This window comes from Phoca vitulina, unplaced genomic scaffold (assembly GCF_004348235.1).
Source record: "Phoca vitulina isolate PV1807 unplaced genomic scaffold, GSC_HSeal_1.0 scaffold2, whole genome shotgun sequence".
NCBI lineage: Eukaryota > Metazoa > Chordata > Mammalia > Carnivora > Phocidae > Phoca > Phoca vitulina.
In genome coordinates, this window is record NW_022589705.1 from 59,846,999 (window position 1) to 59,873,412 (window position 26,414).

At 34.4% G+C, this 26,414-nt stretch overlaps 1 protein-coding gene across 8 annotated transcripts in view; it reads left to right on the forward strand.

Annotated features, from left to right (window-relative positions):
• The window catches only part of TUT4 (terminal uridylyl transferase 4), a 124,126-nt gene that overhangs the window by 43,190 nt on the left and 54,522 nt on the right, over positions 1-26,414 (forward strand). For all 8 annotated transcript variants that reach the window (XM_032428971.1, XM_032428937.1, XM_032428996.1 and 5 more), the window contains exons 4-10: positions 1,940-2,103; positions 7,318-7,434; positions 16,804-16,981; positions 18,693-18,781; positions 19,882-19,933; positions 22,780-22,849; positions 24,433-24,559. In XM_032428971.1, the coding sequence (XP_032284862.1) occupies positions 1,940-2,103; positions 7,318-7,434; positions 16,804-16,981; positions 18,693-18,781; positions 19,882-19,933; positions 22,780-22,849; positions 24,433-24,559 (797 nt within the window). The remainder of the gene's footprint in view (positions 1-1,939; positions 2,104-7,317; positions 7,435-16,803; positions 16,982-18,692; positions 18,782-19,881; positions 19,934-22,779; positions 22,850-24,432; positions 24,560-26,414) is intronic.

Here is a 26,414-nt window from a genome sequence, read left to right on the forward strand (position 1 = left end):
CCTTCCTTCCTTCCTTCCTTCCTTCCTTCCTTCCTTCCTTCCTTCCTCCTTCCTTCCTTCCTTCCTCCTTTCTCCTTCCTTCCTTCCTTTTTTCCTTCTGTTCGGGAGAGGGGGCAGAGAGGGAGGGAGGGAGGGAGAGAACCTTAAGCAGGCTCCATGCCCAGTGCAGAGCCCAACAGAGGGCTCGATCTCAAGACCCTGAGATCATGACCTGAACTGAAATCAAGAGTTGGACACTTAACCGACGGAGCCACCCAGGCACCCCTCTTACGATTTTCTTAATACGAATTTCTTTTTTCTAGCTTACTTTATTATAAGAATACAATATGTAATATATATATAATGTACAGAATATGTGTCTGTCAACTGTTTGTTATTATTAAGGTCAACAATAGGCTATTAATAGTTAAGATTTGGGGCAATAAAAAGTTATACGCAGATTTTGGCATCCCAAGCCCCAGTATTATTCAAGTGTCAACTGTATAAAGAATATCGGACTGTCTTCTGAAACAGTGTAAGCTTAAGCTGAATTTTGCAGGACAGGTAAACATTACTAGCTGAAGTGAGGATGGCCTTGATCGTGGAAGGAACAGCATATGTAAAAGGCATTGATTCAACAGCCAGCCGCCCCATCCCTCACAGATCTGTACCTCTGAAACAAATAATACATTACATGTTAAAAAAAAGAGAAGAAGATAGCAGGAGGGGAAGAATGAAGGAGGGGAAATCGGAGGGGGAGATGAACCATGAGAGATGATGGACTCTGAAAAACAAACTGAGGGTTCTAGAGGGGAGGGGGGTGGGAGGATGGGTTAGCCTGGTGATGGATATTAAAGAGGGCACGTTCTGCATGGAGCACTGGGTGTTATACGCAAATAATCATGGAACACTACATCAAAAACTAATGATGTAATGTATATGGTGATTAACATAACATAATAAAAAAAAATGAAAAAAAAAGGCATTGAGACTTGAAGTAGCAATGATCCATTCTATCTAGCACATTTGGTATGAATGAAGTGAAAAGTGTTAAGGTAGGATGTAAGGTTAGAGATATAGACACCTTAGCTCTCTTTCTTAAGGTCTTGATTTAAAATCTGAGAGAAGTCTTCCCTGACTCCCATATCTAAAGTTAGTTTCCTTCTGAGTTACTTGCTTTTTTCTTTTACAGCACTTATTACAACTTGGAATTATTATTCTGTTTACTGCCTTCATGAAGGCAAGGATGGCATGTATTATGCTAGAGAGTTTAAACTTTATCCTGAACTCTTTGAAAGCCTTTAGGTATTTTAAGCAAGAGAATAATTTGATTGAATTTGTATTTTAAAAAATCACACTGATAGTGGAACCTACTGTATGCCAGGTGTATAATGCTAGGTGCTGGAAATGAAAAGATGATAGCACACAGTCTGTGCCTTGAAAAGATTGAATCCAGTTAGGAGGCAGAGAAGCAAAGAAAAAGTATTAATGTGGTAGGGATATCCATGAGTTCAGTGAAAGCAAAGAGGGAGGAGCTTGTGGTCTAGAGGATATATGTTCTTTTAGCTGCTCGTGTATAGTGATGAAGTCATTAAAGTGACTTTAGTGACTAATCTTTGGGACTTAAAATAGCTTTTTATCACATTTCATAGTTCAGAGATTTTACAAGACGGTATGTTGTGTTAGCCTCGTGTAGTGAGTCTCAGTCATATTTCTCTCTTGATAGGTTGGAAGAACAAAATAGGCATTTGACCCATGAAATAGATTTTTCTTTGTGAATTCTGATACCATGTATATCTCTTACTTGTATTTTAAATAAGTATACCAACTTGTACAACTAAGGAAAGTATAAGGAAAGAATAGTTTTCCTGTATGTGTATAAATTGATGTCTGTTTTCCATTAAAAATTTTTTTTAATTTATCAGTTCTGCTGATGGTAACTGATTGCTTCCTTTTCTAGGTAAAATGAAGAATGATGACTCTAATAAAGAAAATTCTTCAGAGATGGACTATTTAGAAAATGCTACTGTGATAGATGAATCTGCATTGACACCTGAGCAGAGGCTAGGCTTGAAACAAGCAGAAGAACGCTTAGAAAGAGATCACATCTTTCGACTTGAAAAAGTATACTATGTCATTTTAGTTATGTGGAGGAAGATGCATGTGTCATAACTTTTCTTTGCCAAGCACAGCTCTTTTTATCTTCTTTTATTGCTAAGGCAGAGATAGCATTCATTTTTCCTAATTTCCCTCTTTCCTTTCTTCTCTCCTCCTTCTCTCCCTTTGTTCAGCAAATCCTTACATCTGTGAGTCTGACTTTGTTCATTCATTCCAGGGTCAAGAAACTATGGCCTACCGTCTTGTTTTTGCCTTTTGTATGTGTGCTTTGTGTTTTTAAAATTGTGTAAAATAAACCTAGCCCCTTGTTTTGTAAGCAAAATTGTATCGGTATATAGCCATGCCCATTTGTTTACCTATTGTCTATGGCTGCTTTTATGCTACCATGGCAGAGTTGAATTGAGTAATTAGTTGCTCCAGAGAACATTATAGCTTGCAAAGCATAAAATATTTACTGTTTACCTACCAAAGCATAAGATATTTACCCAAATATTACTTTGTCCCTTTACAGAAGTTTGCTGACCTCTGATTTATTCACTCATTAATAGATACTGAGTGCCTGTTATGTTCTAGGTACTATGATTGGCACTGGGATATATTGATGAAAATGGCAGTTGGTGAATTAGAAGTCCATTCGGAGTGACAAATTAGCAAATATTATGTGATATACTACACTTTCTCCTTTTCTCCTTGGTTTTCTCCTACCCTTTCCTCTTCTGTCTCCCATATTTACCGAGTATCTCCTATGTATTAAGAATTGTTCTAGCCATTAGTATCTTATTCCTGTGTGCTAATTAAATTCTTAACCTAGAAATACACATTCCTAGCCTTAATAAAAACATTGCTAGATATTGAAGGAATGACTCATAAATCAGTCTGTTTACAAATAGATACTTGGGATATTTGTGAGCATGTATACAAGGAAATATAGGTCATCATTCTTGATAAATAAGAAAGGAAAGAAAGAAATGGTATAATTTTGTAGAGTTTAGAAAAATGAGGTAATGTCTAAATTTAAGAGGCAATCCTGAGTTATTAATAGAACTTATGACAGAGTAGTCACCCTATTAAAATAGAAAGGAATATCAAGAGGTAGAGAGAATTTAGGTTGTGTAGCTAGTCTCCAAAGGTCCTAGTTAGAAGGAAGTCTTTTTTGCAATTTGCTCTTTTACTTAGTTTTCTCTTTCCTCACTTTCTCTTCCTTAAGTCTGGAATTAGTAGCTATTCTGGATCTGTTAAGATAAATATTGAATGCTTCTCGTGTGCCATGATCTGGTGATAAGAAGTTGAATTGGGGCATGTGTGGCATTTTTAAAAACATGTTACTGCTTTTCTAGGAGTTTACTAATTAGAGAAAAGCATGTAAGCAAACAACAGTAATAATAACAGTATTGTTTGAAATTTTAGACAAAAGAGTGACCAACCTGAGTGGGGGTATAGAGGCATCAATTTGGAGAATGCTTTATAAGGAGGTGACATTGGAACTGAGTCTGAAGGAGTAGCTGTAGGAGTTGACTAGGTGAATTGGGGAAGTCTGGCACAGGTGAATTATATGGCATGTATAAAGGAAATGTGAAAAAATGTGTTTTTAAAAAATAAGTAGGGGACAGGATGGGATAGGATATGAAGCAGGAAAGATCAGTTCTTGGGAGAAGAAAGAAATTAGGGTGGAATGGATATTTGATGGTGGTAGGAAAGAATGGCCAGGGGTAAAAGAAAAGCTTTAGAAGCATGGAAAACATTTTGCTGTTTGAATTTATTTGAATTTAAGCAGCAACGATATAAAATGAGTGTGCCAATACTAGCATAGATGTCTATAATCTCTTTTCTTTCTGGCACTTTGTTTCTCATGTCCTCCAAAACCTCTTATTTTCAATTTAGTGTACTCTTAATTAACATTTTTCTTTACCAACTTATTAGACATTCATTAAGAATATTCTTAACTACTTGCTTTTGATTTTATCAGTCCTTGGGTTCACAGTGTACCCATAGATTATCTGATTGATGAGTAAAAATGTAGATTTTTAAACTGTACCAAAGAAGGACTGAATCCAAGCTATTAGATCAGAAGGGTAAATTTCCCTATAGTTAGTGTTAAATATTGACTAGGAAATACTTAGAATTTCTGTGCCCAGCAGTCTTTATTCTGGCTGGTTTGCAGAAACTTTAAAGAAGGTTTATTAGTGTGTGTGTTTTAATAGTAAAATAAAATACAACTATATAATGAAGGAGTTTTAAAACACTTTTCATGTGTCTCTTCTGTGAAACTAGAAGCTTTATGATGTCATGAGAACATTTTTGTCCTATTTGCTATTGTGCTTAATATAGTACCTTGCACGTAGTAGTTGGTTAATAATTAGAGGTAGTTTGCTTAGTGGTTAAGTGTGTAGGTTTTGGAGTCACTGGGTCTACCTCTGCCACTTACTGGTTGGATAACATTAGATAAGTTATTTAATAACTCTTTAAACCTCAGTTTCTTCATCATTATAATTGAGTTGATAAAAATAACACCTAGCTCATTGACTGTTATGAGGATTAAATACAATAATACAAGTAAAAGTTTTTGCATAGTGTCTGGTGTATATTAAGTGGTAAAGATCAGCTACTTGTAGAATTGAATTATTTTACCAGGTAGAGCAATTTTTATTATTTCATTTTAAGGTTATAGAAGCAGTTTTCAGTGTTAGAGATTTAATCCAAGGTCAATTGAGATGTCATCTCAAGCCTTCTGACTCCCCATTCATGTTAAAACAAACTTTTCTTACAGAAAGAATCCAGACAATCCTTGTCTGCTAATATTTTACAATTGAAAAACTTATATGATGAGTGATTTCTTGACTCCTTTAGCGACCTCATCAATATTCATAGCTTTAGGTGTTGTGTATTTATGTTTTCAACTCCTGAATCCGAACCTTGCCACTTTCACCACTCTTCTTGAACCGGGCCAACATCATTCTTTTTCTAGATCATTGCAGTATGCTCATAATGGCAATAAGCTCTTCCTGCTTCTATTCTTAAAGGAATTAGGAAGGCAAGCAATCCTTTTAAAATATAGATTAAAACTTAATTCTCTGCTCAAAAACCTTTAGTGTCTTTCCCTCACACTTGGAATAAAAACCAGAGTTCTTTTAAGGGGCCCTGCGACCTGGCCCTCTTTACCACTCAGTGTCAGTCATATATTAGACTTTTTGCAGTTTCTCAGACATATTAGCATATTCCTGCCTCAGGGCCTTATCATTAACATTTCCTTCGACTTGGAATGTCTCTTCCCAAATACCCACTTAGCTTAATCCTTCACTTCCTTTAAATTATTTTATCAGTAAGGTCTTAAGTGATGATCCTTTTTTAAAAAGTAGTTAACACCCCTGCACCCTATTCGTATTTATTTGTGCATTTCTTTATTTATTACATGTCTCTGTATACTAGAAGTAGATTGTGAGGACAGACTTTGGTTTGTTTTGTTTATGCTATATATCCCTACTTCTAGACAAATGTTTGACATACATTATGAGCTCAGAAAATATTAAGGGAATTAAGTACTAGTTGTGGCTGGAAACTAAGAGGTAGGAGTCTCTGCAAGGGCTTAAATTCATTCCCCAATAAGGACAGATTTGAAAGAGTTTTTTATGGTTTTTTGTTTTTTAAGTTTTTATTTAAATTCCATTTAGTTTAATATACAGTGTAGTATTAGTTTCAGGTGTACCATAGAACCATTCAGCACTTCCATATACCACCAGGTGCTTATCACAAGTGTACTCCTTGATCCCCATCACCTATTTAACCCAGCCCCTCACCCACCTATCTTCTGGTAACAGTCAGTTTGTTCTCTTGATAAATTTGGCTTCTTAGTTTGCCTCTTTCTCTTTTTTTCCTTTGCTTATTTGTTTTGTTTCTTAAGTTCCGCATATGAGTGAAATCATACGATATTTGTCTTTGACCTCTTTCGCTTAGCATAATATTCTCTAGCTCCATCCACGTCATTGCAAATGGTAAAAGAATTTTTATACTACAAATTGAAATGACTGGATTGAACTGAATTTTCCTTTTTGCTTGTTGTTTTGGACAATTATTTAATTTTTGAGATTTAGTTGCTTTGCCAGTAAAATAGGGAATCATTATAGGTTGTAAGGTTATACATACTTTATAAATAATGGCTATATTTATTTTTAGTCTGTGGTAGGACTGTTGCTGAATTTGGGGCAGGTTTCCATTTAAAGAAAATCATAGTATTATGAAGTTAGAGAATCTTTTTGTCAAGAGTTGCAGGCTATTGAAGATCAATCTGAAATAAAAATTTAAGCATTGCTGTAATTTCAGAAATTGCAGTATAATGCACTAGAAATCATGTTTGAAAATTCAATGTGTATTTATTGTGTTTCTGTAATTTTTCATTGTGTAATCATATGGGTAGAGTTGGCTTTGGATTCAGATATACATGAATTTAAATTCAGCATCTCCTACTTAATATTATATCTTTGTGAAAGTTATAGGCTGTATGAGCTTTTGTTTTCACATCTAGAGAATGAAAATAATAGCAATCTAATTGGATTATTAGAGGTATTAAAATGACATTGTATATGAAGCACCTAACATAGTGCCTAGCACCTAACAGGCACTTTGGAAATAGTAAGTTTTTTTTTTTTTATTATTTCAAGAACAGATTTATAAAGTATGACTAAAGTACTATGATCATTCTTGTGTGTCAGAATTGTTTCCTTTAGAATAGTTACCTCAAGAGATTATCCATTTATTCCCATGAGATTGTGATTGAGTATGTTTTCAGAACTCAGCTTTTGGAATTTTCTTCCATATTCTCAACTCATACTCTTTTAAAATCTATTTGAGGGTGGATTTTATTTTTTATAGTAATCAAAAAGACAAAGTTTGAAACCGGTTTTTGGGAGAGCATTGGAATAAGACTAAGTAATAAGACTGCCTTTCTTTTCCTACATTGGATTCTAAGGACTGTATTATATTAGATAAGTACCAAACATTTAACATTATAATGGTGTTGTTTGAAATGAGTATATGATCTTCTGTGATGTCTATTTTGAAAAGGACAATTATCTTTTGGGGATATAAGTACTGATTGTTTATTAAAAATTTATTCCTTTAATGCTTGTTTTTGTTTCTTATATTTATGTAATTATATCATTCACATATATAGTCATATATTTACTTCTCTGTTTTCTGAAAAAATGCATTTTTTTAACTTTTCAGCGCTCACCAGAATATACCAATTGCCGATATCTATGCAAACTTTGCTTAATTCACATTGAAAACATCCAGGGAGCTCATAAACATATAAAGGAGAAACGACATAAGAAAAATATTTTGGTGAGTTCTTTTTACAAAATATTTTATTTTTCGAATGGTAAAACTATATGAAATATTTATTTATGAAACAAAAATGGGTTATTTGTCCTGTCTTACATTAGTAACTGAAGTGATAGCATTAAAAGCTGTGATTGCCTTTCTTATCTTAGGTGGTCAGGAGGGGAACTTTTTCAGAGACCAGTCTCTGTCAAATAAATAAATAAAAGTATGTTGATTCTTAAATTTAAAACTGTCAGATAGGGGTGCCTGGCCGGCTCAGTTGGTAGAACATGTGATTCTTGATCTCTGGGTTGTAAGTTCAAGCCCCATGTTGGGTGCAGAGTTTGTTTAAAAATAAAATCTTAATTAAAAAAAAGAAACTGTTAAATACAATCAGTCCAACTGATATTTATTGAGTTTTTATGTGCTAGATCTAGTCAGTGGTGAATAAGCTAGTTGTGGTTCCTACCCTCAGAGTTTCTAAAGTATTGGTGAAGGCATACACTGAAAAAGAATTTAAGTATATTGAGTTTTATTAAAGGGAGAAATGTGGTGCTAAGGAAGTGTACAAGGATATTTTACTTAATCTGCAACAAGGACATTTCTCTGAGAAAGTGACATTTGAGCTGAACTTTGAAGTAGTAGTTTAAAATTAAGGCAAAAAGGTGCCTGAGTGGCTCAGTCAATTGAACATCTGGCTCTTGGTTTTGGCTCAGGTCATGATCTTATGGGTCATGTAACTGAGCGCGAGTCAGTTCTGAGCTCAGCAGGAAATCTGCTTGAAAGTTTCTCCCCCTGCCCCTCACCCCACTTGTGCTTGTGTGCTCTCTCAAAATGAATAGGTGGATCTTTAAAAAAAAAAAAAGGCAAAAAAGGTGAATGATGACATGGCATATGAGGAACAGAAAGAGTCTAGTATGACTGGGGCAAAGAGAGATAGGAGGAAAATGATGTGAGATAAAGCTGGAGAAGTCCAGGCCATGCAGGGCCTTATAATCTAGACTTTAGGAATTCATAATTTTTCAGTTATTTTTATTAGAACATTTCATAGACATAGATATGAATAATTTTTAAAAAAGATTTTATTTATTTATTTGACAGAGAGACACAGCGAGAGAGGGAACACAAGCAGGGGGAGTACGAGAGGGAGAAGCAGGTTTCCCATGGAGCAGGGAGCCTGATGTGGGGCTCGATCCCAGGACCCTGGGATCATGACCTGAGCCGAAGGCAGATGCTTAACGACTGAGCCACCCAGCGCCCCTGAATAATGTGTTTTTAAAAAATTATTACTATTTTAGCTATTTAAGTTTTTCTTTTCCAAAGTGGTAATATATATATATTTTAAAGATGTGTTTATTTATTTTAGAGAGAGAGCACAAGTGGGAGGGGCAGAGGGAGAGGGAGAGAGAATCCCAAGCAGACTCCGTGCTGAGTGCAGAGGTCTATCCCACAACCCCAAGATCACAACCTGAGCCAAAACCGAGAGTCGGATGCTCAACCGAGTGTGCCACCTAGGCACCCCTCAAAGTGGTAATAGTAATACTATATAATCTTCTGCTTATGTCTAAGTGTCTGCATTTTCTCTGAGAAATATTCTTTTACCAGACCTTCCCAACAAGTCTGGATTAGGTATTCCTTCTCTGTGCTTGCAGAGCTGCTTGATCAGAAAACTGGATATATTGTATTGTGCATTTCTGCTTTCTCTCCTCTTCTAGACTTCAGTATTCTAGAGGGCAGGTTTTATTTCTTACTTATTTTTGTTTCTGTATTGGTTAGGACAGTGTCTGACACACAGTAGGTGCTCAATATGTCTTTCTTGAAAAAAATGAATGCATTGAAGAAAATCAGGAATTCAGAAGGAAGAGAAATTAAAATTTTGTCAGCATGTTATTTCGATTTAATTAGAACTTCAGAAGATTTAATAGAACAAAGATAGAGTTGGTAGTTTATGAGATAATAACTGAGATATTTCAAGAAATTTTGAATGATGCTAATCATTAATTCCAGGAAGCTCAGGGAATTCCAAACAGAAAACTTACAAAGAAAACCAAAGACATTATATACATTTTAAGGAAATTATAGGACATTACAAAAAAACTAACAAAAGAACTTAAAAGCAGCTGTATTAGATTTCTGCTTTTGTTGAAGTTGTAATAATAAGGACTAGATTTACCCTTACTCTTGAGTAAACCAAAGGAAAAAAAAAGGATAAAAATAGCTAACAATGGTTTTCAGGCAGCGAATGGAAATCAAATGAGATTAGCCCAATGATTACTCTAGTTTGAGAGAGTTTCCATACTGCATTATAGGAAGGGGAGACCAGTGCCCTCCCAGAGTTGAGGAGATGAACTTGAGTCCAGGGAATCCAGGGTGGCTAGAGTTTGTAGGACAGAATAACAAAAAAGAGAAAGCTATACAGAAAGAAATCCATAGATATAAAGACAGTCCCCTCAGAGTATTCAGCACAGTACTGATTGGTACATGCATGCGAGGAAGCTGCCTGAAGCCAGGGAAAGAATCATCTAAGGAATTAGAATAGTGCTTGATGCTTACATAGGGCTGAGAATAGTACTTTACCACTATTCAGACTGGAAAACTCATACTTCATAGGCATTGGATGGAGTACCCAGAAGGATCTTGTTTTAAGAGTGGGGAATATATAGAAACTAAATGCAGTCTGATCCCAGCTAAAGATTTTTTAAAAGGATTTTATTTATTTGAGAGGGGGAGAGAGAGAGAGAGAGCATGAATGGGGAGGGGGAGAGGGACAGAGGGAGTGGGAGAAGCAGACTCCCAGCTGAGCAGGGAACCTGACATAGGGCCCAATTCCAGGACCCTGAGATCATGACCTGAGCCAAAGGCAGAAGCTTAACTGATTGAGCCACCCAGGCTACCCCCAACTAAAGAATTGTAAAGGCAAGACCCAAAAGGACAGTTTTCAGGGTTTAATGTTGTTACAGAACAAAGCTTGAGGGTATTTATAGAAATACAAAATATCTATCACCACAAAAAGGTTCACATTGTCTGGCATTCAAAGATTATAAGGCATACAACAAAGCAGGAAAATACATTGCACGATGAGAAAAATCAGCCAATCAAAACTACCTTGAATTGACACAAGAGAATTAGCAGAGGAGGACATCAAGGCAGTTAACTATATTCCTGATATTCCAAAAATCAAATAGAGACATGGAAGATATAAAAAAGATTAAAACTGAACTTACAGGAATGAAAACTACAGTGTCTAAAATGAAAAATACACTGAGTAGGACTAATGGTAGATCAGACCTTACAAGAGAAAAGGTTAGTGAACTTGAACATATAGCAATGGAAACCATCCAAAATGAGACGGAAAGAAAAAAAGAACTTGGAACAAAAAAAGAAAGAAAAGGTTACTTTTGATCTCTGGGATACTTGATAATATGTGTACCATTTCTACACATCTTCCAGGACACTGAAGAGGAGGAATGCTTCCTAATTTCAGTCCTTGAGTCCCACATTACTCTGATACCAAAACCAGAAAAAGATAATACAATAAAGGAAAACTTCAGGCTATATTTCTCATGAATTTTAATGCAAAAATTCTATACGTTATTTTAGCAAATTGAATCTAACAATAAAATGAAGGAAGAAATACATTATGATCAAGTGGGGCTTTATTCCAGGAGGGCAGTGTTGGTTTAGAAAACCAATGAATGTAATTTATCATATTAACAAACCAAAAAATAATTTCAGTAGATGCTGAAAAAGATCTTTTTTTAACTAGGCTCCACTCTGAGTGTGGAGTCCAACATGGGGCTTGAACTCACGACCCTGAGATCAAGACCTGAGCTAAGATCAAGAGTTCAACCATATTATAGTATGTATCAGAATTCCCTTCCTTTTAATGTTGAATAATAGCTCATTTTATGTATATACCATGTTTTGTGTATCCATTCATCCATCCATCCATTCATATTTAGGTTGTTTCTACTTTTTGGGTATTGTGAATGATGTTGGTATCAACATTGGTAGAGGAAATACTTGTTCGATTTTCTGCTTTTATTTCTTTTGTGTATAGACCCAGAAGTGGAATTGCTGGACCAAATGGTAAATATATGTTAAATTTTTTGAGGAATTGCCATGCTATTTTCCACAGTGGCTACATCGTTTTACATTCCCACTAGCAATGCACAAGGGTTCAGTTTCTCCACATTTATAAAACTCTTGCATTTTTCTTTTGTTTTGTTTTGATAATAGTTATCTTAATGTGAATTGGTATCTCATTGTCCTTTTGATTTGTATTTTCCCAGTGATTAGTGAGGTTGAGTACCTTTTCATGTACTTAACTGCCCATTTGTATTTGGAGAAATGTCTTTTCAAGTCCTTTGACCACTTTTGAATTGGGTTTTCTTGTTCACAGTTTTAGAGGAGTTTTTTTTATGTTCTGGATACTAATCCCTTATCCTATATGCGATTTGCAAATATTTTCTCCTATTCTGTGGGTTGCCTTTTTACTCTGTTAGTAGTGTTGTTTGATGCATGGGAGTCTAATTTTTTTTAAGATTTTATTTATTTATTATTAGAGAGTGAGACAGCACGAGCAAGCATGAGTAGGGGAAGGGAAAGAGGGAAAGAGAATCTCAAGCAGACTCTGAGCTGAGCTTGGAGCCTGATGTGGGGCTCAATCCCATGACCCTGAGATCATGATCTGAGCCGAAATCAAGAGTCGGATGCTTAACCACCTGAGCCACTCAGGAGCCACCCAGAAGTTTAATTTTCATAAATTCCAATTTGTGTGATTTTTCTTTTGTTGTCTGTGGTTTTTTTTTTGTTTCGTACCCAAGAAATCATTGCCAAATCTAGTGTCATGAAGCTTTTCTCTTCTGTTTTCTTCTAAGAGTTTTATAATTCTTCTCTTACATTTAGGTCTTTGATCCATTTTGAGTTAATTTTTATATATGGTGTAAGATAAGGGTCCATTTTGCATATGGGTATCCAGTTTTCCTAGCACCATTTGTTGAAAAGACAGTCCATTTGCCATTGAATGGTTTTGACACCCTTATTAAAAATCATTTGACCATATATATGAGTGTCTGTTTCTTGGTTATGTGTTTTATTCTGTTGGCCTATACATCTGTCTTTATGCTAGTACAATACTGTCTTGATTACTGTGGCTCTGCATAGTAAGTTTCAAAATCAGGAAATGTGAATTTCTAACGGTTCTTTTTCAAGATTGTTTTGGTTATTTTGGGTTCCTTGAGATTCCATGTGAATTTTAGGATCAGTTTTCCTATTTCTGCAAAAAAATTAAAGGGATTTTGATGGGATTGCTTTGAACCTGTGGATTTCTTTGAGTAGTATTGACATCTTAACAATACTAAGCCTGCCAATCCATGAACATGGGATGTCTTTCTGTTTATTCATGTCTTCTTTCATTTCTTTAAGCAGTGTTCTGTTTTCAGTGTACAAGTCATTCATCTCTTTGATTAAGTTAATTTCTAAGTATTTTATTCTTTTGGGGGCTATTCTAAATGGAATTGTTTTCTTAATTTCCTTTTCAGATTGTTTGTTGTTAGTGTATAGAAATGCAACTGATTTTTCTTTGTTGATGTGTATCCTGCTACTTTACTGAATTTGTTCATTAGTTCTAACAGTTTTTTTGCATCTTCAGGGTTTTTTTACATGTTAGATTATTATCTGTGAATAGAGATAATTTTATTTCTTCCTGTCCAGGTTAATTGCCTTTTATTTCTTTTTCTGGCTAACACTTCTAATATGTTGAACAGAAGTGGTGAAAATGGGCATTCTTGACTTGTTTTACTGATCTTAGAGAAAAAGCTTTCAGCCTTTAACCACTGAGTATAATGTTAGCTGTGGGTTTTTCAAATAGGTCTTTATTATCTGGAGGTAGTTTCTTTTTATTCCTAGTTGGTGAGTGTTTTTGTTTGTTTGTTTTTTGTTTTGTTTTGTTTTTTTACCACAAAAGGGTGTTAAATTTTGTTGAATGCTTTTTATGTGTTGATCAAGATAATCAAGTCATTTTTTTTCTCTCATTTTGTTAAGGTGATTACGTTGATTGATTATTGTATGTTGAACCATTCTTGCATTCCAGGAATAAATTGTACTTGTCCTGGTGTATAATCTATTTAATATTTTGCCAAATTTGGTTTGCTGGTATTCTGGTGAGGATTTATTGAAAGTTTTAAAGTAGGAGACTAACTGGTGGAAGTAAGGGTAATAGGAAAAAGGGCCAAAGGCTGGAAATAGGAGACTCATTAGGAGACTCTTGCTTCTTGGGCACGTTTTCCTAACCTAAACTGATTCTTTCCAGAAGTTTCCAGAACTTACCTCATCTCAGCAGAAGCCACCACCATTTATTTACTCAGTTGTCTAGGACAAGCACCTTTGATTTATCTCTCTCATTTACACCCTACATTCAAACCATTAACAAATTCTATAGAATTTACCTTCAAAACATTGTGTATTCTGGGGCGCCTGGGTGCCTCAGTCGTTAAGCATCTGCCTTCGGCTCAGATCATGATCCCAGGGTCCTGGGATCGAGCCCCGCATTGGGCTTCCTGATCGGCGGGAAGCCTGCTTCTCCCTCCCACTCCCCCTACTTGTGTTCCCTCTCTCGCTGTATCTTTCTCTGTCAAATAAATAAATAAAATCTTAAAAACAAACAAACAAAAACATTGTGTATTCCAAATTTAGTCATTTGTCATACACTCGGCTCTTTCTGTTTTTTTTTTTTTTGTAATCTTTACACCCAGTGTGGGGCTCAAACTTATGACCTTGAGGTCCGAGTTGCATGCTCTACTGACTGAGCCAACCAAGCACTCCTATTCTTTCTGTTTTAGTCTTTGCTACCACCGTCTTTCACCTGGACTACTTCCAACTTAGCCCTCCTTCCTGCCCCCATACAGTCTATTATTCTTCATTTATCAGCCAGGATTGCTCTTTTAAAATATGTCATATCATGTTACTTTCTGCTCATAGCCCTTCTTTGGCTTCCCAACTTAGAATAAAATGTAAGTCCTTACCAAGTTTCATAAGGTCATACGATATTTGGCTTCTAGTTAACTTTTCAACCTCATCATCTTCCAGTCACCCCTTTGTTAACCCTTTAGCCACACTGATCTCTTCAAATAACATTAGGTACTTTCTTGCCTCCAAGTCTCTGCATTTACTGTTCTCTGTATCTGGAATGCTCTTCCCCCAGAAATTTAAATGTCTCTCTCTTTCATTTTTAGGTTTCTGCTAAACATTACTTGTTTAGAGGGGCCTTCTTTGTCCACTGTATTCTAAAATAATAATCCTTGCCCATCGGTCTGTAGTCTTACCCTGTTTGATTTTCTTCATAGCTTTACCTGACCTGATAGTATACATTTATTTATCTGTTGTCTATTATCTCTGTCATACTTCAGATAGGATGTATGAGGATGATCAATGATAGGAGGATATCAGTGAGATTGTTAGATGGAACAGTATTCTAAAGGAAGTAGGATAGGCTTATTAATAATGTAGGTAGAGGACTATGTTCATTTATTATCTTTTATCTTTTTATTGCCATGACAATCTAGCAATATAATTCAGAGAATTTTTTGGTAGTTCTACATATATAAAATAGTTGTGTTGCTTGTTAATCTTATATAATGTTTTTAATTTTTAATTAAGTGTGTAGCTATTAATACCTTGGATGAATCCTAAAAAAGTATATCTGAAAACTTTAGACACTTACCCAAGATTTAGATTATAATTAAGATTGCAGAAATATTCACAGAAACTTATAAAAATGAGGTTGTCTTACCCCCTATGTTACCTAAGATATAGGTAAACTTTATGTTGAGACTGAGTATGGTAACAATGAATAAAATTAGAAATAGACCAAAGTCTTTGTTTAACTATGTTGTGGGGGGTAGAGAAGAGAGAATAAACTACTTTTGATTTTTAGATCTGTTGGGAGCTACATGTCTCAAAAAATAAGAGAATGTCTCTTGACTGAAATGTGGGGATAGAAAATGCCATTATTGGGGCACCTGGGTGGCTCAGTCGTTAGTGTCTGCCTTCGGCTCAGGTCATGATCCCAGGGTCCTGGGATCGAGCCCCACATCGGGCTCCCTACTCGGCGGGGAGCCTGCTTTTCCCTCTCCCGCTCCCCCTGCTTGTGTTCCCTCTCTCACTGTCTCTTTCTGTCAAATAAATAAAAAAATTAAAAAAAAAAAAAAGAAAAGAAAAGAAAATGCCATTATTATAACATTAAAGAAATGGTATGGTCTCAGTTATGGTAAAAAAAAATAAAGGAAGGGGCTCCTGAATGGCTCAGTTGGTTAAGTGTCTGACTCTTGATTTTGGCTCAGGTTATGATCTCAGGGTCCTGGGACTGAGTCCCACCTCAGGCTCCGGGGAGTCTGTTTCTCCCTCTGCCCTTACCCCTCTCTTGCTCGCTCTTTCTCAAATAAATAAATAAAATCTTAAAAAAAAAAAAATAAAGGAAATAGTATGATGTTAGATCATGGATGATTTTCTTTGTATTTTCTATGTTTTATGTAGCTTTTGCAATTAGCATGTATTTTTTTAAAAATCAGAATAAAAAATTAATCTTTAAAAATCATTGTGTGGGGTGCCTGGGTGGCTCAGCCTTAAGCGTCTGCCTTCGGCTCAGGTCATGATCCCAGGGTTCTGGGATCGAGCCCCGCATCGGGCTCCCTGCTCCGTGGGGAAGCCTACTTTCCCTCTCCCACTCCCCCTGCTTGTGTTCCCTCTCTTGCTTTGTCTCTCTCTGTCAAATAAATAAAATCTTTAAAAAAAAATCATTGTGTATATATAATATAGTTCGTCCCTCTTTAGATTTGGGTTTAAATTGGGTTTCAAACTTTTAGTAGAATCAAGGGTTTTGAGGAACATTTGGCTTAGCATTGGATAAAATGACAGAAATCAATTGTAAATGGTAGGCAGTATAACAAATGTGATGATGGTGTCTAGGATGTTTTTCTGTGACCATTTAATACGCAGATCAGAGAGGATTCAAGACTTTCTGCTACATCTAAAACAATCTCTTTGCTATAACAAAATTATCCACAAAATTATCAGCTAAGTGCTGTACTTAAAATATTTTGGCTTTGATGTAGCATTTCAGAATTTATGCAGACAGTAAAGTAGAACAAATTTTATTTTCTTAATGTTTAATAGGAACCTGCCCCAAAGCACCCCTCAGTCTTCCAATACTTACTCACAAAGGAAGGGATTTTTGTCTTGTTCACTTCCATATCCTAGGTATCTTGAATCAGGCACATAGAAGGTGAATGTTTGTTGAGTTAATACATTTGTATAGTCTTTCTATCCTAAATGTAAGGACATTAAAATAGAAAAAAATTTTTACGTTGTTGTTAAATGTTACACTAATAGGAAAAACAGGAAGAAAGTGAGCTTCGTTCTCTGCCACCTCCTACCCCTGCCCACCTGGCTGCTTTAAGTGTTGCAGTTATTGAATTAGCAAAAGAACATGGAATAACAGATGATGACCTCAGAGTCCGTCAGGAAATTGTGGAGGAAATGTCAAAGGTGATAACAACATTTTTACCAGGTAAAAATATACTTTATGCTTAATATTTAAAATAGTACAACTCTTCCCCTTGCTTCCTGTTGAACTTAGTGTAAATTTCTTAATGTTTTCATTTCTCTTTGTTTCTCTATCCTAAAAGCAGATGAATTTAATTATTTTAAAAGTGATTTTTTGGGGGAAATATTTCAGGAAAGGAAAATGGGGAGTTATGACATAGCATAATTTTTGTAATAAGAAAATTTTTAAAATGTCAGATACAGGAAAATTTCTTAAAGGTCATATATTTAATATTATATTTTCAGTATCTTTGACTTCTGAGTGGACATTTTAGTTATATTATTTTCAATATATACATTCCAGCCAGTCACTTAATAAGATTCCTGTTGGCCTGATGTTGGGGAAAAATTAATTTGTTTAAGTGGGGTCATTAGAAGTAAAATCTGCACTTTTATTTCTTTTTGATTCTGCTCTTTCTTTACAGAAAGCTTATGTTTTTGGTGTAAGTGGGAGTTGTGCCAGGTTTATTGTAGACATTTATATAAAGATTATATTTGTTTAGCTCCTGCTATTTTTTTTGCATCAGTATTTAATTTATGTCTATTAAATAAGACTTATTTCTCACCACCAAAGGGTATTGAACAGTTGACAAATTATAGTTTTATATAGAGCCATTGTGAGATTTATAAGAATGTAAAATTGAAATTTAAAAATGGAAAACAATTTGATTTCTCTTTATTACTTCTGTAATAATGTGGTTTTCTATGAAAAAACACTGAGTACTAATATAAATTGTATACAGAAATAATTTACTATTGGGGCACCTGGCTGGCTCAGTTGAAAGAACGTGTGACTCTTGGATCTTCAGGTTGTGGATTAGAGCCGCACATGGGGTGTAGAGATTACTTAAATAACTTAAAAAAAATGATGCTTTAAAAAAAAGAAATAATTTACTATTTTAAGAATAGAAATGAAATTTTTATGATCTTAATGACTTCAGTGACTTTCAGACATTTTGTGAGCTTGAAAAGTAGACTTATATATATGAATGAGTATGAACTCACATTTTCTAAGAAACTGCACCTGGCCTGCCTGAGTAGTTCCAATCATGTTATTTTTCAACTTGCCCTCTGGTGAGATCCTTTTAAAATTTGCCTTATTATGATTTTTGAAATAACATATTTAATAGTCTGAAAAAGATGTAGGTTGTATCTTACTATTCCTATATATTTTGTTTTGTGAACCCTTCAAAGCCACAGGATTTTGTTTTTTTGTTCAGGTGACTAGGCTTCTCTTTGTATTTTTAAAGAGCATTGGCATTGAGTGTCTGTGATCCATTCACCATTTTAGTGCTCTCTCTTACATAAATATAAATATCTAAAAATAAATAAATGTAGTTTATGACAATAGCTGTACCTAGGTTAGTACATTCTTTACTGTTACAGATTAAATGTTAAGCATACTTCTAGTCATTCCTGAATGAACTATTCTAAAATTTTGTTTAAACACTGGACTTTTATAAGTAATTTCTTCCTTTGTCCCTGAACCCCATAATTGAGAAACATTTTTATTATTTTGTTAGATAGGTTAGAAAGGATGTCATTCTTCTATAAATGTTATAACTAGAATTGGAAGACATAAAATTAAAATACATGAATTTTCCTACCATTGTTTTTTTAATTTTCCCCTATTTGCGCTCTGTTTCATGCTTTGATATTTTTTCCTTTATTTCCAGAGTGTTCACTTAGGTTGTATGGCTCATCTCTGACTAAGTTTGCTCTGAAAAATAGTGATGTTAATATAGATATAAAATTTCCTCCCAGGGTAAGTAATTAGAAAAACCTTTTTCTATGTGATTCTTAACTAGTACTTGGTATTTTTTTAATGGATTATCTTTTTAGAGAAGATGTAGGGGACTATAAAACTCTGGTTTGTAGAGTGTTACTATCGTTATTAAAGGTTGCTTTTGGAAACTATTAGGTGTTAGACATAGGTGGAATAAAGAAATAAGGGAGAGGAAGAAGAAAGCAGAGGAATGCAGTAAAAAACAAAGGAAAATGCTTATACATTTGATTATGTTGAATAGTTACTGCTTGTAGTAAGCAGTATAGAAAGTGAAAAGAGCTTTGAAATCATACATCTGTGTTCAAATCTTGGCTGCAACGAGGAAGTTACTTGACCTTTCTGAGACTCCGTTTTTTAATTTCCAAAACAGGGATAATAACTTTATATGACATGAGATACTGTATACCAGGCATTTTTGGGTAGTGTGTCTGGTACATTGTGGGTACTTTTTAAATAAGTAGTAACTAACATTGCTAACATTACTTATTTGTTGACCTATGAAACATTTAAAATGATCGATTTACATGTATTATTGATTTTTTAAAATAATTTTAATGCTCAAAGCAGTTCAATTTAGGTGAAAGTTTGATGTTTTATTTCTCATTTGATAAAATCATTTACTTACAATTAGCATATGATTATTAAGTACTTTAAAATAGTGAAGTACATATTAAACTAAGCATTTGACAAGCTCGTTAAAGTAGTATTTAATCTAAGCCTTTTGACCATGCTGCCAGTATCAGTACCTCTTAAATTTCCTGTCTCAACAACTTCTCTTTAACAGTTTTTTGGTAAACTGATTTTTTTCCCATTTGTTTTGCTGTGAAATTCCAGAATCTTTTCTCATACTAAGAATTTATTAATTCTAGGAATATTGCTGGAATAATAGCACTACATTATTTATTAGATTCTACTTCTGTGAACAAGGTTTGTTAAAATAAAAGTAAAACTCTATTTTTTTCATTATTTTAAGATATAGAGCATGATTTTATTTAAATATTTAATGAAATTGAATTCTCTCTAAAATATGCAACTTGAACTATGAAAGTAGTGTATTGATTTAATTTGAAATCTTTTAGATGAATCATCCAGATCTTCTGATACAAGTGCTTGGGATTTTAAAAAAAAGTGGTGAGTTTCTTTTTTATTTTGTCTTTCTAAAGAAAATTCTTTAAGGGTACATGCAGTGTGTTGTTTATATATGGCTAACCAAGTTAAACTAACGCTCATAGCATATTTGAGTCATTATAATACATATACTTACGTATTTGTTGAATAGGTGTGCTACAAAATTTATATGTCATTAGATCAAAAGTATATTTAAAGTTGATATGTAAAAAAGTACTGCCTTTTGGGTAATTTTAAAAATAAATGTTAGCTTTGAATATTATGGGCATTCCTTGTGTAAAAGACAGAAAACCTATAATCATTAGGAGGTTGTTTGATGAAGGATGATTTAGGGAGAGACGTGGGGAAAAATGTGTGCATGCATTGAGTATTTTTTTTCCACTTAATATTAAACTAATCATTTACATTACATCAACCAAATCATACCTATTAAATGTTTTTCATATCTGCCTTGTTTGGATTGCTTCTGGTGTAAAATGGACATTCATATAGGTAAAAATACGTCTTAAAATAAAATTTTTTAAAATTCCAGCTGTGTTAAACCAGGCCCTAGGTCATGTAGTACAATATGGAATATCATTTTCTTGTTTTTTATTTACTGCTTTTCTTGTTAAAAGTAAATGCTTAAGAGCTCAGGATCTGGAGCCAGACTTTCTGGGCTCAAATTTTAGTTCTGCCACTTATTGGTTATATCCTTTGACAAATTATTTAAGTGTTAATGTTTCAGTTTTCTCATCTGTAAAATGGCTATATATGTATATATATTTTTTATTATCTTTTGATGAGAAGATTGTTGTGAGAATGAAATGGGCTAAGCCACAGCTTAGAAGTGCTTAGTTTATAGTAACTTCTTATTAAAGTCTTGCTGTGTGATTGTTATTATTATTGTCATCTTAAATTTTATGAATCATAAGTACCTGGCAAAAATATTTGCAGTTTGGCTTAGAAGAGATAGCTTACTGACCTTAGCCTTACCCTGTCATTGACTTTATAGTTCTAAACTTCTTTTTTCTCTCTCTTCCATGTCAGTTTTTGATTATTTGTCAGCTTCTTGTTGGCCATTTTCCTTAGTTTTTAAGGGAATAATTTGGTCCAGTTAATCTTGTAAAGGGATTTTAGTATCATTTTTTTCTTAATAAATATTTGTTTCTTATTGCAAAAAACTCTAAAGCATATTACAGATAAGAGGTGGACATAGAGCTTTTACTTCTTTAGAATCAGTGGACAGTATCAACCTAGCAAACGTATTTTATTTATTTTTTAAAGATTTTACTTATTTATTTGTCAGAGAGAGAGATTGAGAGAGAGCACAAATGGGGAGTGGCAGGCAGAGGGAGAAACAGGCTCCTTGCTGAGCAAGGAGCTGGATGCGGGACTGGATCCCAGGACTCTGGGATCATGACCTGAGCCGAAGGCAGATGTTTAACTGACTGACCCACCCAGGCATCCTGCAAATGTATTTTAAATACATGACTAGATCATCTTAAGTCACGTAACATAGGCTTACAAAATACATTTTGATTAAAAAATTATTAGCACCTTTTAAAAAATTTTTTTTAGTTTATTTTTTAATTTAAATTCAATTAACTAACATACGGTGTATTTTTAGTTTCAGAGGTAGAGTTCAGTGATTCATCAGTCTCATGTCATACCCAGTGCTCATTACATCATGTGCTCTTCTTAAGATGTCCATTGACAGATGAATGGATAAAGAAGTTGTATATATATATATATGTGTGTGTGTACATATATACACACACACAATGGAATACTATTCAGCCACCTTTATGCCTTCATTGTACTCCTTTAAGACTTCTATCTTGTCATCTACAGGATTGATTTGTTTCTATATTTTTATTCCAAACCCATAATTGAGCTCTTTGTGTCTTATTCATTGTCATATCTACCACACATAATGCAATTCCTGGCATATAAATTTCCAGCACATGATTTTTTTTTTTTTTAAATATTTTTTTTTTTTTTTTTTTTAATTTATTTGAGACAGAGAGAATGAGAGAGAGAGAGCACATGAGAGGGGGGAGGGGCAAAGGGAGAAGCAGACCCCCTGCCGAGCAGGGAGCCCGATGCGGGACTCGATCCCGGGACTCCAGGATCATGACCTGAGCCGAAGGCAGTCGCTTAACCAACTGAGCCACCCAGGCGCCCAAGCAGCACATGATTTTTTAATAAATTAATAATTCCAACAAGTACTGCTAAGAGATATTCTTTAAACCTCAAATGAAATAGTATTAAAACATCTATTTTCATTAGACTAAACATTTATGACATGGGGCCTACCTGGGAGATGTAGAGAAAGACTTCAGAGTGGAAGTGTGCTTTACCAAATCTTCTTCCTTAAGAGCTTTGATTTGGCAGACTCTTCATATATTAATAGGAAATGGGACCAGCAGAGTTAGCCTTTTACTTGCATGGATGATTTAAAAGAATTAAATTGTCAGAGAATTGTAGGTTCTCATTTCATGACTTCTTCGGAAATAGAAGTAAGTGGTGTTTGTTGTTTGCCATATTTTTTGAAGGTTTAATAACTGACTAGATTATATACTTATTAGGAAATACTCAAACTTTTAGAGATGTTAAGTCCTTTCTTAAGGTGATTATAATTTTTGGACAATATTTTGGACTATGCCTGTGGTTTGTGATATACAGCAAATGATACCAAGAGAGGTAAGAGATTCTGTTGGGTTGATGCTCATAATGAGAAGTGTGTGTTATCACAGAAGCAATGTGAGTGATTTTTAGAAGGATACTATTGCTTAATCTTTATCCTAGAGTAAATATTTGAGAGATGTTGATATTGTCTTACTTGGTTTATTTTTTTTCTTTATTAGTATTATATATAGATGTGGAATCTGATTTTCACGCCAAAGTTCCTGTTGTGGTGTGCAAAGATCGGAAAAGGTTGGTAACAATGAATAGAAAATATTTTTCGAAATAACAACAATAACCAAGTATGCAGTGAACGTTTCCAAGACAGAAAATTTTGTTTTAGATTTCTCTTTGGATTAATATAACTAAGCTAGTTTCTAGTTATTAAAAATAAAAGCTTACTAAAAGTATGTGAACAAGAAATAGAATTACCAGTTAAAAACAAAACACAGTAAGGCAGAACTTTTCATTTTTTTCCTCAAGTTCATTCACCCAACAGTATTGAACATTTACTGTATGTTAGGTACTACTTTGCTGTAGGGATACAAACATAAATAAGAAATAGCCATTCTTCTCAAGGAGCTCACAGTTTTTTAGAATCTAGTTTTTAGTTCACTGAAAAAGAGTCATTGAAGACTAATCTTGCCTTTCTAGTCAGATGTCTATAGGACTCAGCAATGTGCCTGTGAAAAAGGAAACTGAAATAATCCTATTTGAGATCAATGTGGGAGACATGGAAGCAATACAGAAATAATTAAGTGTTCTTTTATTGAAAAGTAACCTATATATCTTAAATTTTAAGAGTACTGTATTTTCTTATTCACAGTTATAAGGATCTGTGGAGATCTAATTCAACTTTGTTGTTTTCTAATTAGAAAATTGAGACCTGGAGAAATTAAATGATTTGACCAAACTCACATCATTTAGAGTAAAATCGGAATGGAAGTATTCTGACTTCTAACTTCTAGTGTTTTTTGTTTTTTTGTTTTGTAACCACATTGTGTCAAATTGTCTGTTTGTGGAACCTCAGATACATTCTTCTCCCTGCCACCAAAATCTCTCTACTATAATTCTGTCACCCCTTTAAGGTAGCTCCTATTTTCATTTACATATAAGCATTACCTGTGGGTTAATACATACATCCTTTCTAATCTGAAAGTAGCAATAAAATCATGAAAACTTGGATAGGAAAAATTAGGATCAAGAAGTATACCTAGTCAGTTCAGCATTTCATTTTTTTCTTTTTATCCTGTGCAAAGCAAAAAGAATAAACTGGGAAGATATGTTGCACCACTTGACATTGATAAAATCAATGTCTTTGATGTAAAACTAATTTTGTAATTTCTGATGAATTTAAATACTAAATAAGGTTGAAATTTATTTGTGAAGTACAAATGAGTATTTAAAACATCTTTATATGGAACTTTAGTGATGGAAATGATTTTTAGTTTTCAGCTAGCTCTCAGTTTATTGAAATTCTTATTTTTATTATGACTTCCTAGGTATCAAAATGTGACTAAGACAAACCATGAGAGACTCTGGACTGCAAGAACCAAACTGAGGGTTACAGAAGGGAGACGGTGGGGGATGGGGTAACCAGGTGATGGGTATTAAGGAGGGCACGTGTGGTGATGAGCACTGCGTGCTGTACTCAACTAATGCATCATTGAACACTACATAAAAAACTAATGATGTACTATAATGCTGGCTAATTGAACATAATAATAAAAAATGCAAAAAAAATTATGGTGACTAGAAAGTATAGCCATAGGATTTGGAATATTCTGGTTTTTAAGGTATTAATACAGTGAAATTTGTTTCTTTCTCATTCACAGTGGTTTGCTTTGTAGAGTGAGTGCAGGAAATGATATGGCATGCCTCACTACTGATTTACTTGCTGCTCTTGGCAAGTTGGAACCTGTCTTTACTCCCTTGGTGTTAGCCTTTCGCTACTGGGCTAAGGTAAGTGAAGCAGAAGAAAAAAGTATCTGTCTTGAAGTAACTCAGGCTTTTTCCTGCACTAACATGTAACATAAATCTTAATATTTGGGGATAAAGTGGTTATCCGTGCTAGATGGAAAGTGATGTGGCAGGTTCTGATTATGGACGTGAAAATAAAACAGTCTCACAGACATAGAGTAATTGATTTGTTATTCTCCTTTTATGTAGTACAGAAATGTTCTCTTTCACGTAGTAAATGAGGCTCAAGTTTTCACTCTTAATGTGAGTTAAATTATAAGATATAAATTAATGCATAGGTTTACAAGGTTTTTTTTGTTAGCATCTTTTTTTCCCATCTCTGCCTTAGAACATTATTCTCTTTCCTTTAAATTTTTGATAACCTACAGCACTTTCTGATTGGGTAATTGCTGAGAATCAGTTGTTTCCTAAATTAGAATTAATTATTAAAGGCTGTGGTTCCCTTTATAGTCATTTCTTTGGTATGGAGGTAAGGAGGAATAATAAAGTAATTACCGTTGTCAGTCCAAATGACTAGAGAGAGTATAGCTTTTCTGTGTATGTTCTTAATCAGTGTAGTATTCATGTCTTGTTATATTAGTTATGAGCAAATTTTCAGTCTTGTACAAAGAAGATGGATTAAGGGGATAGTGGTGGAATGATAAATGAGAGCAAAAACTGCTAGAGAATTCTTTTTGGAATTTTTTGTTTGGACTCTGATAAGAGGATTGAACTCAGGGTTGGGGCAGACCCAACGTGGTTGGTTGAGTAAGGAACAGCTTGAAAAGTAAGTAACAGTCAGAAATCCTAAGGTTGGTGCTGCTTCAACTCAAGGCCTTTGCGTTTGCTGTTCCCTTCATCTAGAATGTTCTTATCCCACATTTCCAGCATGGTCATTTTTTTACTTCCTTCAAGTTTGTGCTCAAATTTCACCTTGTCAGAGTTCCCTTAATCACCTTATATAAAATAACATTGCCTTCATCATTCTCCCTGCTTTTACCCTGCTTTATTTTTTTCATAGCATTTGACATACATATATTTATTTTTTTGTGATCTGTTTTCTTCCATGAAAATTGTGAACTTAGTGAGGAAAACTCTGTTTTATTTATTCACTGATGGTCCCAGTGCTGCTTATTTAACTGTGCCAGCACTTAATATGCATTTAATAAGTATTTATTGAATACATGCATGGCCCAGTTTCTTTAGAAAGGGGATTTTTAACCCTTGGAAGTGACTGGGAGCACTGAACCAGACTGAGGGAGAGTGAGTACCTCTCCTTGTTTATTTCATTATCCCTTGTGCCTAGCATACTATAGAAATTTAGTGCTGTGAGATGGAATAAACCAATTCCAACTCTAGTTTTTATAAGTATTTATATGATTTTTGAGCAAGACATTTCACTTGAGCCTTAGTTTTTCCATCTGGAGAGATTATGTCCAAGGTGATATGAGATATTGCATGAGAATGTACTTTGAACTCTAAAAAGCTAGACAGTTTTTTTAATTGGCAACTGAGACTATTTAAACAACAGTAAGTCAACAGGAATAAGAACTGGTGCAAAAACTGAAGGTTTCTCAGAGTGTGGGATGAGACTGGTACATGAAATACAGCTGTCATTCAGGAAACTCAGTGTATCAACTCTGGGAAGGTTATTGGTTTCATGATGGATGAAAGAATAAACAGTTGCCCCTTGGATGGTATTTCTTTTTTTTTCTTTTTATTAAAGACTTTATTTATTTGTGAGAGAGAGAATGAGAGACAGAGAGCATGAGAGGGAGGAGGGTCAGAGGGAGAAGCAGACTCCCCGCCGAGCAGGGAGCCCGATGTGGGACTCGATCCCGGGACTCCAGGATCATGA